Source organism: Mobula hypostoma, chromosome 14 (genome assembly GCF_963921235.1).
Source record: "Mobula hypostoma chromosome 14, sMobHyp1.1, whole genome shotgun sequence".
Lineage (NCBI taxonomy): Eukaryota > Metazoa > Chordata > Chondrichthyes > Myliobatiformes > Myliobatidae > Mobula > Mobula hypostoma.
The window spans coordinates 15,795,172-15,811,477 of record NC_086110.1 but is presented as its reverse complement, the minus strand read 5'-3'; the positions used below and the strand labels follow the sequence as shown (position 1 = coordinate 15,811,477).

The window sequence follows — 16,306 nt, the reverse complement described above, 5'->3', positions numbered from 1 at the left end:
GCGGTACCCCACTAGTCACCGCCTGCCATTCTGAAAAGGTCCCGTTTATTCCCACTCTTTGCTTCCTGTCTGCTAACCAATTCTCCACCCACACTAATACCTTACCCCCAATACCGTGTGCTTTAAGTTTGCACACTAATCTCCTATGTGGGACCTTGTCAAAAGCCTTTTGAGAGGCTCAGCAGTCAAGCAAGCTTTCCACATCAGCCACAGCAGACGACGAACCTCGACCTTCGACATCGAAGCGGGCAGTCATAGGAGAAGATGAGCTGCCTGCTCTAATGGAAACAGACGACAAGATGACACGCCAGTGTCCCACCACCCCAACCCCAGGCCGCGGACAGATACTGATTTGTGGAGAATGCAGCAGTAGCCGGGAGGCACACAGCACATCTTTAAGAAAAAAGCCAAAATAAACATGCTAATTAATTAGGTGCCGCCCGACACGTAATTGTCGGCCCAGATCAGGGACAACGCAATCGGCAATCGCCTCTGATCTGGGCCGACAATTACGTGCCGGATGGCACCTAATTAATTAGCATGTTTATTTCGGCTTTTTTCTTAAAGATATGCTGTGTGCCTCCCGCCTACCGCTGTACCCCTGCATGCTTCGTGGATCGGTATCGGTTCACTGCCCAGAGGGTGGGGACCACTGCACCACCCAAACTCTGACGACTCAGTCTAACAAACCATCATCAGTGTGCTCTATGCTGTCTTCCCGATTCCCGTAAGTGATACTACACTGTACATACATTATTTCTACTTTATATAGGCTGTGTATTTTTATGTGTTATTTGGTATGATTTGGCAGCTTCATAGCTTAAAGGTTACTGGAGAGCGCTTGCGCCGTGTTTTTGCTGACGGTACTTGCGTGAGATTTTCGCTATGGGAACAGTGCAGGCAATGATTGTGGAAAAGTATTTCTACTTTTATAGGCTGTGTATTTATCATATCATTAGTGCTTTTACTATATGTTACTGTTAATTTAGGTTTTATGTGTTATTTGGCATGATTTGGTAGGTTATTTCTGGGTCTGCGAAAGCTCACAAAATGTCCCCATATAAATAAATGGTAATTGCTTCTTCACTTTACGACATTCCGGCTTACGAACCGTTTCATGGAATGCTCTACCTTCAGATGGCGGGGGAAACCTGTAGTTGTAAATAAAGAAAACTTCCTTTTTGATGTTACTTGTGAGCTATATTCTGTGCCTATAACACTGATGAACAGTATTCTTCTCCTTGGGCTGTTGCAAGGTAACATTAAGCCTTTTAGCAACACACATGTTGCTGGTGAACGCAGCAGGCCAGGCAGCATCTCTAGGAAGAGGTACAGTCGACGTTTCGGGCTGAGACCCTTCGTCAGGACTAACTGAAGGAAGAGCTAGTAAGAGATTTGGAAGTGGGAGTGGGAGGGGGAGGGGAGATCCAAAATGATAGGAGAAGACAGGAGGGGGAGGGATGGAGCCAAGAGCTGGACAGGTGATTGGCAAAGGGGATATGAGAGGATCATGGGACAGGAGGCCCAGGGAGAAGGAAAAGGGGGAGGGGTGGAAAAACCCAGAGGATGGGCAAGGGGTATAGTCAGAGGGACAGAGGGAGAAAAAGGAGAGAGAGAGAGAGAGAAAGAATGTGTGTATATAAATAAATAACAGATGGGGTACGAGGGGGAGGTTGGGCATTAGGGGAAGTTTGAGAAGTCAATGTTCATGCCATCAGGTTGGAGGCTGCCCAGATGGAATATGAGGTGTTGTTCCTCCAGCCTGAGTGTGGCTTCATCTTTACAGTAGAGGAGGCCGTGGATAGACATATCGGAATGGGATGTGGAATTAAAATGTGTGGCCACTGGGAGATCCTGCTTTCTGTGGCGGACAGAGCATAGGTGTTCAGCAAAACGATCTCCCAGTCTGCGTTGGGTCTCGCCAATATATAGAAGGCCACATCGGGAGCACCGGACTTCCTCCCTTACCACCATTCAGGTCGCTCCCTACGCGACTCCCTTGTCCATTCGTCCCCCCATCCCTCCCCACCGATCTCCCTCCTGGCACTTATCCAAGTGCTACACATGCCCTTACACTTCCTCCCTTACCACCATTCAGGTCTCTGCCATTAAGCCTTTTAGCCTGATTTCTCAATCTCTCTGTGTAACTGACCTGGCTTTTCAAATGATTAAGGTTTCTTTCCCTATTTCAGCCCAACCATCTCCGAGATGATGATGTTAGCAGACTGGAAGCAGACATCAGGCAGATGGTGCTTGAATGTGGACCCATCTGTCAAGATTCGAATGTACAGCATGAGAAAGCTTCGGGAATGTATTCAGTACCCGAATCTCTGTCTCCATCCTCTCCGCCTTCAGTTTCATCTCCGACAACCAACCAGATAAATGGGAACTCATTGCCCTCAGCAAACATGTTTGAATTCCAAGGCGTTTTCTTTGGTGAGTATTGGCTCCAGTTATTGGTGGGTACCGAGTTTCCATTGTTACAATTTTGTTGGCCTCCTTGTGATTTTTGAGGTGTTTTGGTTTGGCTGGTTGCTCTCCCCATCCCACTGTGTCAGGACTCTTGTTCAGTTTGAAGTGCCGTGGATCCTTTTATCGCCCTGAACTGATCTGATGTATTTTGGAGGGCAGTCTTGCCCTTGGCATCTTCAGTTATCATGTCGTAACTGCGGTCCCTGTGGAAAGTAAATCAAAGTTCAGAGTAGATTTATTATCAAAGTACATATATGTCACCATATACTATCTTGAGATTTATTTTCTTGTTGGCATTCTCAGTAAAGCAAAGACATTCCACAGAATCAATGAGGAAACTGCGAAACACCCGAAGTGCAAAAGACAAACTGTGCAAAATAAATAAATAAATAAATGCTGAGGACATGAGTTGTAGAGTCCTTGAAATTGAGTCCATAGGTTGTGGAATCAGTTCGGTGCTGAGGTGAGTGAAGTTACCCATGCTGGATCGGGAGCCTGATGGTTAAAAGTAATAACTGGTCCTCAACTTGTTGGTGTGGGACCTAAGGCTCCTGTACTCCTGGCTGATGGCAGCAGCGAGAAGAGAGCATTGCCTGGTTGAAAGGGGCCTTTGAGATTGGATGCTGCTTTCTTGTGGCTGCACCCCCTGTAGGTGTGCTCAGTGGTAGGGAGGGTTTTGTTTGTGACGGACTGGGCTCTTTCCACCACATTTTGTGGACAAAAAGCAAATTTAGAAGGAGCTGCTGATGAGCTTTGGGTATTTAATTGCATCTTTTATTTTTAAGTGCCTTGTTATGTAATTACCATATTTCAATATAGTGTCTCTGACTGTTGCTACCACAATTTAATTAACAGCTAAATTAATTTCGAAGAATGCTATCGTCAGATCTTGAGGTGATCTGGTATGCCTGTTTCTCACATCTCAGCAGTTTTGTCAGTGACCTGCTAGGTGCTGTATCAACAGGATGTGGTCTTCTTTCTGAATTGATGCGATGTTATTGTGCTTGCTAGAGACGGTTCACGTGTAGCGTGGGATCAGAGAGTTATAGAAAGCAAAGACGGGTTCTTCGGCCCATCTTGTCCATGCTGACCAAGTTGCCTACCTGAGCTAGTCCCATGTGCCTGAGTTTGAGCTATATTCCTCTAAACCTTTTCCACTATAACCCTATCCAAGTCTCCTTCAAACCACTTTCTTCATCTGGGGAGGTGGGGGGGGGGGGTGACAAGGTAGTGTAGCAATTAGCACAGGACCAGCTTCTTTCCCTCTGCCATCTGATTGAAGCTCTGGACACTGCCTCACTTTTTTTAATACACAGTATTTCTGCTTTTGCACATTTTAAAAAATATTCAATATACGTATTTGATTTACTTGTTTATTATTATGCTTTATTTTATTTATTATTATTATTATTTTCTCTCTCTGCTAGATTATGTATTGTATTGAACTGCTGCTGCTAAATTAACAAATTTCACGTCACATGCTGGAGATGATAAACCTGATTCTGATTCTAATTCTCTGCAGTGCCAGTAACCCACGTTCAGTTCCTGCTGCTGTCTGTACACTCTCCCTCTGACCTCATGGGTTTCCTTTGTGTGCTTCTACATGACCCTGCCTACCTATAGCACCACCTTCAGGGAAGTATGTACTTGTACCTCTGGGTCTCTCTGTTCTGCAATATTCTTCAGCACCTTGCCATTTACTGTGTAAGACTTGTCCTGGTTCAACTTCCCAAAATAAAGCACTTCCTATTTGACTGCATTAAGTTCCATCTGCCTTCTTTGGCCCACTTCCCAAGTTAGTCTAGATCAGGAGTTCCCAACCTGGAGACTACAGACCTCTCAGTTAATGGTAGGGGGTCCATGGCACAAAAAAGGTTGGGAGCCCCTGGTCTGGATGTTGTTGTAATTGTAGTTAACTTCATTGTCCACTCTGTCACCTATTTTGGTGTCCCCTGCAAACTTACCGACCATGCCAACTATATTCTCATTGAAATCATTAATATAGATGACAAACAGCAGAGGACCTAACACCTATCTCTGTGATACACTGCTGGTCACAGGCTCTCAAAATGATAAAGAGCCCTCCACTACCACCCTCCGACCCTCAATTTTGTATCCGGTTGACTAATTTGTTCTGGATCCCGTGTGCTCGATCCTCCTGGATCAGCTGACCGTGCAGGGCCTTGTCAAAGTCCATGTCCTCATCGATCCTCTAAGTCACCTTCTCAAAACAAACAATCCAATTCAGCGAGGTACCACCAATGCTTATGATCCCTAATCAGACCTTGCCTTTCCAAACACAAGTATGCCCTGTCTGTCCAGTAAATCTCCCACTGACCATATGTTCCCTAAGTTGCCCTCTGCAGCCTTCTTTAAATAACATTAGCCACTCTGTAGTCTTCCAGTACCTCAGCCTTGGCAAAGAAGATCCAATAATCACTGCTGTGGCCCCAGTATTTTCTTCACTTCCCTCTTATAATGACTATGATACACATGGTCTGGATTTTTAATCTACTGTTATGAACTTTAAGATAGCCAGCACCTTCTCTTTTATAATGTGGCTATATTTCAAGGCATCACAGTTCTCTCTCCTGAACTTGCCACCTTCCGTGATCGTCACAGTAAACACAGACTAGATATATTCATTTAATATCTCTCCCGCCTCTTGTGGCTCCAAGCACAGACAACCACATGAAGTGGATCTACGCTCTTCCAAGTTACCCTTTTGCTCTTTATGTACTTCAGATTGGGGTTGATTTGCCACATGGGTGTACATAGAGAAATACAGTGAAATCTGTCCTTTGTGTTGACAACCGACAATGTGCTGGAGGCTGCCGCAAGTGTCTCCACACATTTTGGCGACACTATAGGATGCCCACGATGTTCTGCAGAACAACACAAGCAGTAACAGCAGCACAAAACAAAGCAAGACAACAACTGCAAAACAACACCCTTACCCACCCTCGTCGCCACCCATTGTGGAATTGATGGCTTAGTGGCAAGTTTGCAGTGGAGGGGTAGGTAGTGCTGAGCAGACAATACAATTGCAGCAAAACTTAGACAAATTGGAAGAATGGGCAAAGAAGTGGCAGGTGAAAAACAGTGTTGGGCAAAGTATGAAAATGCACTTTGGTAAACGGAACAATATTGCGGAGTATTATCTAAATGGGGAGAAAGTTCAAACATCAGAGGTGCAGAGGGACTTGGGAGTCCTCGTGCAAGACTCCTAGACGGTTGATTTACAGGTTGAGTCTGTGGTAAAGAAGACAAATGCAATGTTGGCATTTATTTCAAGGGGACTAGAATATAAAAGCAAGAAGTTAATGGTGAGGCTTTAAAAGACACTGGTCAGGCTGCGCTTGGAGTATTGCGACAGATTTCGGCCCCATATCTCAGAAAGTATGTGTTGTCACTGGAGAGAGTCCAGAGGAGGTTCACAAGGATGATTCCGGGAATGAAGAGGTTAACATATGAGGAGCGTTTAGCAGCTTTGGGCCTGTACTCACTGGAATTTAGAAGAATGCGGGGGGATCTCACTGAAACCTATCAAATGTTGTAAGGACTAGATAAGGTGGATGTGGAGAGGATGTTTCCACATGGTAGGGGTATCCAGAACTAGTGGGCACGGACCTCAAAATTGATTGGCGACCCTTTAGAACAGAGGTAAGGAGGATATTTTTAGCCAGAGAGTAGTGAATCTGTGGAATGCTCTGCCACAGGCTGCGGTGGAGGCCAAGTCCATGGGTATATTTAAAGTGAAAATCGATCGTTTCCTGATCAGTCAGGGCATCAAAGGATATGGTGAGAAGGCCGGTGTATGGGGTTGAATAGGATCCAGGATCAGCCATGATGGAATGGCAGAGAAGACTGGATGGTCTGAAAGGCCTAATTCTGCCCGTGTGTCTTACGTACAGGCCTCCAAAACCAGGACAGGCCACCCTCGGGCCTTCGGTCCTTGTCCCCGGATGCCATGAAATATTATGCAGACTCTTGGGATTCCCCTTTACCTTATTTGCCAGACCTATTTTATGTCCTCTTTTTGTCGTCCTGAGTTCTCTCGTAAATGTGCTCCTATATCCCTTATACCGGTGTTTGTTTCATCACAGTTGTCCATAAAATTTTAAGGATGTCGCTTGGACTGGGTTATAGGAAAAGGTTGGATTGGTTAGGACTTTATTCCCTGGAGCGTACGAGAATAAGGGGAGATCTTATAAAGGTATACAAAATTATGAGGGGTATAGATGGCGTGATTTTGTACAGATTTTTCTCCCTACGGGTTGGGTGAGACTAGAACGAGAAGTCATATGTTTAGGGTGTAAGGTGAAATATTTGTAGGAAATCTATAGAAAAACTTCTTAATTCTGCGCTGTGGATTTAATTTAATTTAAAGGAAGTTTGGAGGGCACATGGAAGGGAGGGGTTTGGAGTGATGTGGTCCGGGTACAGGGACTAGACAGAAGATCAGGGACTAGATGGACCGAAAGGCTTGCCCTGTACTGCAGTACTCTACGACTCTGCAGATCTACCAAAATTAAACTATGAGTGGTTAGAGATAACAATAATCAGGCTCATTTTCCTGAAATGAAGAGGATTTGAATGAAGTTTTTATGGTGTTAAAGAGAATTGACAGCGTAAACAGAAAGAGGACTGACCTTTTCCTGTGCCTCCTCCTGTTCCTGACCAAAACCCTCAGTAACCTTTTCCATTCTTTTCAGCCTTGCTCCTCACTTCAACATGACCAGGCTGTCCTTGAACTCTGCCGGTCCCTGAACCACGTTTGTGTAATGTCCCAGCCCCATGCAACTTTACGTGCCCCGCATTCGCCTGCTCCATCTGCCAGGCTTCTTGCAGTAGAATAAACAAGGTTAGTTTATCAGACTTTCATTCCCCATCTTGCCCTGCCTGCCCTACCTACTGAACTTGCTTGCTTTAACTACTACCTTTTGCCTTTCCTGTCTGCCACACGAATGTTTTGAATCCCATCCCTGCTGTCAGATAACTGAAATCCTTCCGAGTTGCTGGAAGAAATCTCCCCGCCAGGATATCATTCCCTTCCTCCTCTGCCCCCGAAGAGATCCCCATGGCCCCAGAGTCTGAATCCCTGCACCACCTTCTCAAACAAGCAGTCATCTACACTGACCTTTTATCCTACCCTGAGAAGCATGTGGCACCATGAAGAATCCAGAGATTACAGCCCTTGACATCGTTCCTATAACCTTCTACCTAACTCCCTATATTCACTCTGCAGAACTTTCTCCTGTTCTCTAGCTATGTTGGTGCTTGAAGCCAGACCGAATGTCTGGTGGGCCACTGAAGTCAAATTCTTTTAAATTGCCCCACGGAAACAACACTGTGCCCCAGATAACTGACTTACCAGATCTCTGGCTAATGTTGCCATTAAGGTGGTCATTACTGGTTGTTTTTGGGTCTGGGTAGATACTACAGTAATCGGTTAAAAGAGAATCAGAGATGAGAGCAAAATCATGAAATAAGGGAGAGTTAAAATACTTCTTGCGTACATATCTGTATGTAATAAGCAAATAGTATGGTATGCTTGTGGATGTTGTTATTGTGTTCTTTCTCTTTCCCCTTTCTTCCAAAGTCGAAGTAAAATTTATTATCAGAGTACATACATGTCACAACAGACAATCAACCCTGAGATTCTTTTTCTGCAGGCATACTTAGCAAATCTATGTAACAGTAACTGTAAGCAGGATCCGTAAACTGTACAAATGCAGATAATAAATAAATAGCAATAAATAATGAGCATGAAACAACAATATACAGACATCCCACCTCTCCTGGAAGTTCCGGGAGTCTCCCGCATATTAATAGTGGCTCCCTGATGCCCGCAAATTATATACAATATCACGGAAATCAATTTTTTTGAGAGCAAGTGAGAGAAAGCAAGAGAGAACACAAGAGCGGCCACGAGAGAGAGAGTGCGCGAGAGAGAGCGAGAGCAAGCAAGCAAGCGAGCGAGAGAGAAAGCAAGCAAAAGCGCTTGAGAGCGCGCGAGTGACCACGAGAGAGAGGGAGCGCGAGCCAGAGCGCGCCATGGCAGAGTGTTCCAAAAAAAATATAAAACCTACGTCACCCCAGACTACACTAAAGTGTACCCCTGCCTAATAGGGGTCAAAGTAATGACAGTGTTGCTCGCTGCACTGTTTGCAACAGTGACTTTTCTATTGCCCATGGTGGGTTAAGACTGTAAAAGACATGTTGAGGTGAGTTTAACAGCAGTCATTCGTTCATCAGCATAGCTAACGTTATTTAAACTAGCTGGCTAGCTGCTAAGGAGCTACTCTATTGCAGACATCCCACCTCTCCCGGAAGTCTCCCGCAAATTGATGGTGCTACGTCCCTGAAATGAGTCTTTGCAGGGTGGGGTGTCTGAATATAACAGAGTCCTTTTATTCAAGAGCCTGATGGTTGAGGGGTAGTGACTGTTCTTGAACCTGGTGGTGTGAGTCCTGAGGCACCTGTACCTTCTACCTGATGACAGGAGCAAGAAGAGAGCATGGCCTGATGGTGAGGGTCTTTGATGATGGATGCTGCTTTTCTTCAGCAGCGTTTCATGTACATGTGCTCAGTGATTGAGAGGGTTTTACCCGTGATGTACTGGGTCGACTCCACTCAAAGGCATTGCTGTCCCCATACCAGGTCATAATGAAACCAGTCAGCACACTTTCCCCACACATCTATAGAAGTTTGCCAAGGTTTTTGATGGTGTGCAGAATCTCCGCAGATTCCTGAGGAAGGAGGGGCACCGTCATGTTTTCTTTGCAATAATATTTATATGTTGGATCCAGGATAGGTCCTCAGATAATAAAACCCAGGAATTTAAAGTTACTGACCCTCTCCACCTCATTTCCTCCGATGATTGCTGGCTCATAAACCTCTGGCTTCCCTCTCCTGAAGTCTACTTTCAGATCTTTGGTCTTACTGACATGGAGTGAGAGGTTGTAGTTATTACACAACTCAGCTAAATTTTCAATCTCCCTCCTGCTCTTCCCCATGCCTCCCATCAAAAATAGTCATAGTCATACTTTATTGATCCTGGGGGAAATTGGTTTTTTATTACAGTTGCACCATAAATAATAAATAGTAATAAAACCATAAATAGTTAAATAGTAATATGTAATTTATGCCAGTAAATTATGAAGTAAGTCCAGGACCAGCCTATTGGCTCAGGGTGTCTGACCCTCCAAGCGAGGAGTTGTGAAGTTTGATGGCCACAGTCAGGAATGACTTCCTATGATGCTCTGTGTTGCATCTCGGTGGAGTGAGTCTCTGGCTGAATGTACTCCTGTGCCCACCCAGTACATTATGTAGTGGATGGGAGACATTGACCAAGATGGCAGGCAACTTAGACAGCATCCTCTTTTCAGACACCACCGTGAGAGAGTCCAGTTCCATCCCCACAACATCACTGGCCTTACAAATGAGTTCATTGATTCTGTTGGTGTCTGTTACCCTCAGCCTGCTTCCCCAGCACACAACAGCAAACATGATCGCACTGGTCACTACAGACTCGTAGAACATCCTCAGCAAAAATAATTACAGCAAAGCTCAGAAGCTGAGATCTTTTGAAATGCACCTCTCATTTTTGGGTTGTGGTTGAGATTGAAACCAGAGTTCTCAAAATCACAGCCTAGTGAATTAGTTTCTTAGTCTGTTCTTCAAATAGAATGACTTGGATTAACAGCATTCAGCGTGCACGTGATCCAACCAGACCAAACCGCTGTAGTTCACTCCCACCCCGCCACCAGCACCACCTCCAAAATCATCAGCAACATCTTTTCCCTCCCTCCCTCTGCGCATATTTCAATTAACACCCACTAAAAGCATCTTGCCCCAGGTTCCCAGACAGATGTGTAGTTTACTTTCCCTCCAGTGGAAACGGTATTTCCTTCAAACCCACCACTTTAGCATCAATTAGGAATTCTGTTCACTTTCATGGGAAGAACTTACAAAATTCTTCTCAACTACGGCAGGAATCGAACCCCAATCGGTGATCGGTGGCGCAGTAAAGCAATTGCACCAGCTGTTACTCTACCATTCCACCCTTGGCCACTGTAAATTTCTCCTAGCATGCAGGGAGCAGTAACCCATGGATTCACGTTCGAGGGCTCATCATCTCACGTTCGCAATATTTATTGCTTATTTATTTATTTATTGTTATTTCATTCTTTTTGTATTTACAGTTTGTTGACTTTTGCACACTGGTTGAATGCCCAAATAGGTGCAGTCTTTCATTGATTCTATTGTGGTTATTATTCCATTTTGGATTTATTGAGTATGTCCACAAGGAAATGAATCTTAGGGTTGTATATGGTGACATATATGTACTTTGATAATAAATTTACTTTGAACTTTGAAATGAGTGCTTCATGGAGTTGGTGAACTGAATGGATTCTTTCTGTGCTGTGTGACTTTTTGGCCTTCACCTTCCATTTAACATAGTTGGTACGAAGATTATATGAAATTGGGCAGGCAGGGAGAAATTTGCCAGAAGATGGTGGGGCCTGAAATGGAGTTTTTATTGTGGACTGCAACTCATAAGCAGTGCATAGAGAGTGGGGAAGTGGGATCAGCCAGGGTAACTCTCCTCGCTTCTGGCAAGCTTTGCCCACACAGGATCCTTGCTGATAAACTTTCTTTTCTGTTTTGTTCAGCAGTATGGCTTTTAAGGAAATTTTTTTTGGATCTTTTCATGCCAGGTGATCGTGTATTGAGCGGGCAGGATCACGGTAACTTTGCCAAGTCGGTGGGCAGGAACTGGAAGCAGGTTGGGCGCGTCTTACAGAAAACTTGCCGAGGTCTTCGCGATCCCACCATCGACAACATTGCCTTTGAGTACGAGCGGGAAGGATTATATGAACAGGCATACCAAATGCTGCTCAAGTTCATTCAGTGCGAAGGGAAGAAGGCTACAATGAGTCGACTGATCAGAGCTTTGGAGGAAAGTGAACTAGTTGGGATTGCTGATCAGTTGTTGAACAATAATTAATTGGAAGTGTGCACGATACAATTTTCAATGCTGAGGCATAAAACTGAAACTTGGCTGTGGCTCTGCAAAAGGTTTTATTCCTTGTATCAAAGTTAATCATTCTGTGTAACGTCTGTTCTAATCTCATCTATAACTGAGGTGTGTTGTATTGGAAGCAGCCTGCTTCCTTTCATGTTCAAAGTTTTAGAACAATCACTGAATCTAGTTCTCACTTTCACAAATGTGAGGTATTTTAATTACTATTACTGTATTTTCTTCATTGATTTTGCAAGCCAAGGTATGCATGTGTTGCTGAATTTAGGGGGAGGAGCAAATATATTTCAAGTAGGTAGATCTTTCTAAATATATCTTTTATGCCAGTTACAGAGAAAGGCTGCAATCCTGCAGTGTATATTTTTGTGCTTTTTGTTTCCCTGTGAACAAACTCTGATCTGCATTTGATTTGTTTTAAAGTTGCTCATCGTGAAGGGAAGATCTCTACTGTTGCCCGGCCGTGAGCCACCAGCAGGAGCAGTCCCAATCTAATTCCTGGTAGACCTTGGCCTACAGCACAATGCTGCCCTACATACAGCATTAATTAGCCTAATTAGACTGATGGCACTTGGACAGCACAAAATATACAGTAAATGGATCAGATTTTGTAGTCAAGGGCTGGCATGTTGGGAGGGGGTGTTTTGGGAAGGTGGGGGCAGCACTGGCAGGCGTTCCTTGCATCCATCTGCTCGGGGCTTTCCTGGGAATGACAGATACCAATGCTGTAGGCCTGAAGTGAAACGGATTCCATTCCACAGTTCTTGCAATCCCTGGCACCAGAACGCAGAGACATGAACGACTGAGTGATCCGTGGAAGGTAGAATCCATGTTGGAAAAATCTTAAATCTTGGTTGATCACAGTTATCCCACTTTCTTGCCCTTAAACAGGCTCAAGGTTGTCCAGGGTTACCGGTGAGATGGGAGAGTTGGGAATTAATAATAATAAAAATAAAAATCTAAACTTGTGCTGAAAAATGTCATTCCTTCTGCTACTGTGACCTGGCTGCATCCTTGAAGTTTAGAACTTGCCTAAAAATATTTAAAAAATGATGGGCTCGATATTTATGTTTTCCTGTACATTCCCTGGAGTGCAGGAGAATAAGAGGAGATTTGATAGAGGTGTACAAAATTATGAGGGGCATAGGGACATGCAAGCCGGCTTTTTCCACTGAATTTGGGTGAGACTAGAACTGGAGGTCATAGTTTGAGGGTGAAAGGTGAAATGTTTAAGGGAAACTTCAGGGGGGATCTTCACTCAGAGGACGGTGAGTGTGGAGCAATCTGCCAGCGGAAGTGGTGGATGCGAGTTCGATTTCAACATTGAAGAGAAGTTTGGATGGGAGGGGTAAGGATGGCTATGGTCCCAGTGCAGGTCATTTAGCACAGACTAGATGGGCCAAAGGGCCTGTTTCTGTGCTATAGTGCTCTATGACTCGATGAATAAAATACCTGGAGTAAGAATAGAATTTGATGTAATAGGCACCATAGTTCATCGGCATGGTGAAAGAATTCCTAAATGACCTTGTCATAGAGGCAGTGATGGAGAATTTCTGGAAAATAAGGACCTCGTGAATCTTGAAGAACTCTTGGCCTTCAGTGAAGCAGGGTGACGAGCACCCTGTAATTGGTGTTAGTGACCCTGACAGCAGTTGCAGCTGCCGTGTGCTGTTGTGTGAGAACCCCAGGGGTTACAGCTCTTTTAATGAGTGATATGGTTTGCTGGGTATGGCGCTTGGCCAAGTGGTTAGGGCGTTGGACTAGCCATCCGAAGGTTGTGGGTTCAAGCCTTGGCTGGGGCAGCGTGTGTGTCCTTGAGCAAGGCACTTAACCACACAATGCTCCAGTAAAACCCAGTCTCGTACTCTCAGTCGCTTCACGCCACGGAAACCGGCATAAGCACCGGCCTGATGGGCCACAAGGCTCGTGACAGACTTTAATAGCTTGCTGGGAGAGCGAATGCAGCTGTACAGAGGAAAGCGAATCCTAGAGAATGTGCTGATGCTATCCCTGCTGTAATCCCTAGGTGCCAAGGCAGTCTGCTGTTGCATTGCATGATAGCTGTTTTAATTTCCTGAAGGTAGCTGTTTTAATTTCCTTTCACCCTTTACTGCAGGGGTTAGCTCAAACACTGAAACTTTGGTGGCTTAGTTGCAACACAGTGGCACTGCAGGAAAAGTGTACAGAGGCAGAGCCCTTTACACAGACCAGAGTGAAATATGTTGTTCCCGTTAACAACCAACACACCCAGGGGCAAGCTGGGGACAGCTCGCCAGTGTCACAACAGAGCACTCAGCGTTCATCTGTCGCAAGCGCTGTGTTTGGGGTAGCGCTGTTTGGCCTCGGCTAAACGCAAAAGAGCCCAAAGCGCTCCCTAAAGCGAAGTGGAGCCCTTCTGGTGTCTCGGCAATACCTACAAGTGGCTGCCTTTTCCGAAAACAGATGAACCCAACAGTTGTCACATTTTCGTTCTGTGGGATCTTGCCATGCTCACCTTGGCTGCTGTTGCCTTCTACAGAGTGGTACTATATCCCACTGAAATAGAAAGGCTTCCAAATGCAGGAGCCCGCATCCTAAAGCGAAGGGAAGAGAGAAAAGTTACTGAGTTGTGGAAGGAGCAAGTTGACCAATAATATTACAGGTGGACAAGTGATTGCGGTGAACTGTAATGAAGATCAAGCAGCGGAAGGTGCTGGCACTGCCACTTATCCACAAAAACTTGCAGTAACTCTCCTGTTAATCCTAAATACGAGCTCATCTGCAGATGCTGGAAATCCAAAGGAACACGCACAAAATGCTGAAGGGACTCAGCAGGTCAGGTAGCATCTATGGTAATGAATAAACAGTCGACCTTTCAGGCTGAGGTCCTTCTTCAAGGCTGGAAAAGAAGAGAGAAGATGCTGGGTGGAGGAGCAACACATTATATTCCGTCTGGGTAGTCTCCAATCTGATAGTACGAATATTGATTTCTCCTTCCAGTTAAAAATAATTTCCCTCCCCCTCCCTTCTCCTTCTATCCCCCACGCTGACCCCTTACCTCTTCTCACCTGCCTATCACCACCTCCTGGATCTCTCCCTTCTCTTTTCCCACTCTTCTCTCCCACCAGATTCCTTCCTCTGAGCCCTTGACCTTTGTGAATCTCTAAAGTCATGTTTTTTAATGCTAGGCACTGGGCTGAAGTCTATGCTAATCTTCCATAGTGGCTCTTTCATCAGCTGCAGGCCTGGGTTTGTTGTGCTCTGCCATAGCCTGTGGTGCACCTGGTCACACCTAAGCAGGAGGGCATTGGATTTGTGCGTCTTCTGGTTTTTGCAAGTGACCTATGAGTTAGATAGTGTGTCTTCTCTGAACACTGATACTGGACTCGATAAGTCCACCCATTTCTGCAACCTCCCCCCCCCCCCCACTCTGATTTACCAGGCGGCTTCCATCGCTCGGCGAGGGTGGTGTCAGCCTCTTGTGTACCAGAGTCTCTTCATCCTGCTGAAGTGGCCTCGATTCCTCGGATTCTGCACCAGACCTTGTCTGCCACCTCAAAGGGACCTGGCCCTTGGATTGCTGTAGGCAATCCTTCTCCTGATTTGCAGCAGAACAATGTTGAACTTCCAGCTAGGAAGACCAGCCCTCCATCCAGGTTCCCAGTCTGCAGGATTCCATTAGTTGTTTTGTGCTGTTTACCAATGATTTCCTTTGTTTTCTTGATAAGTCTCAGTTCTCTAAGACAGTTTTTTGAGGTTTCTGTAAGGATGTGGCAGCACATTCTGGGCATCATGTGAGTGTTGAGCAACTCAGTCTTTCATAGAAGTTTCAGTTTACCTCTTACGCCAGTTTTCCACACCACTTGTTCAACTTAATGCAATCAATTTACTGATCTGTTTCAGTTTTCTCAATTGTTGAAGATAAATGTCTTAACTTACTGACCAAGTGGAACCCTTAGTCTTTGCATTCACTGAAGCCAGTGCAAATGGGATATTCTTGGCCATCCTGGAGTAAAACTCACTTGGGGTAGCTGTATTGTCCACCAAAGCTAGGGCTTCATCACTGGTGTTCACCAAACTCTCCTCCTAGCTCTCAAGTGCAAGTGCTGTTGACTGAGGATTGGTGTCAGGGGAGCCCCTTATTTTGGAGGCTTATTTATTTAGACAGAGTGTATCCTTCCCTACCTTGACCACTGTACTTCGGCTGATGTGTAAGTCTTTTACCAGAAGGTAAATCTGGGAAACACTCCCTTCTTATCAGTGCGTATAAGAGCAATTTGTCTCTCTCCCCAAATTAAATTCACAGGCAGACCTGCAAACACAATTGCTTGCCCATTTTCAAAGTCAACGTCAAAGTAAATTTATTATCAAAGCATGGATACGTCACCATATTCTACCTTGAGATTAATTTTCTTGTTGGTATTTACAAGAAAATAAAGAAATGCAACAGAATTTGTGAAAAACTATACATAATTAAGGACTGGCAAAAGACAAATTGTGCAATTAAATATGTATTAAAGAAACTGCAGATACTGGAAATCCAAGCAACGCACACTAAATGCTGGAGAAACTCAGCAGGCCAGGCAGCATCTATGGAAAAGAGTAAACAGTCGATGTTACGGGCCGGGATCCATCCTGATGAAGGGTCTTGGCCCTAAACGTCGACGGTTTACTCTTTTCCGTAGATGCTGCCTGGCCTGCTGAGTTTCTCCAGCATTTAGTAAGTTCAGAAGCCTCATGGTTGTAGGGTAATAACTGTTTCCTGAACCTGGTGGTATGGGACCTAAGGCTCCTGTACCTCCTGCCTGATTG

At 45.0% G+C, this 16,306-nt stretch overlaps 1 protein-coding gene across 4 annotated transcripts in view; it reads left to right on the top strand.

Annotated features, from left to right (window-relative positions):
- The window catches only part of tradd (tnfrsf1a-associated via death domain), a 60,095-nt gene extending 44,018 nt beyond the window's left edge, over positions 1-16,077 (top strand). For all 4 annotated transcript variants that reach the window (XM_063066719.1, XM_063066718.1, XM_063066720.1 and 1 more), the window contains exons 4-5: positions 2,193-2,436; positions 11,196-16,077. In XM_063066719.1, the coding sequence (XP_062922789.1) occupies positions 2,193-2,436; positions 11,196-11,485 (534 nt within the window). In that variant the 3' untranslated portion in view covers positions 11,486-16,077. The remainder of the gene's footprint in view (positions 1-2,192; positions 2,437-11,195) is intronic.
- The last annotated feature ends 229 nt before the right edge of the window (positions 16,078-16,306 follow it).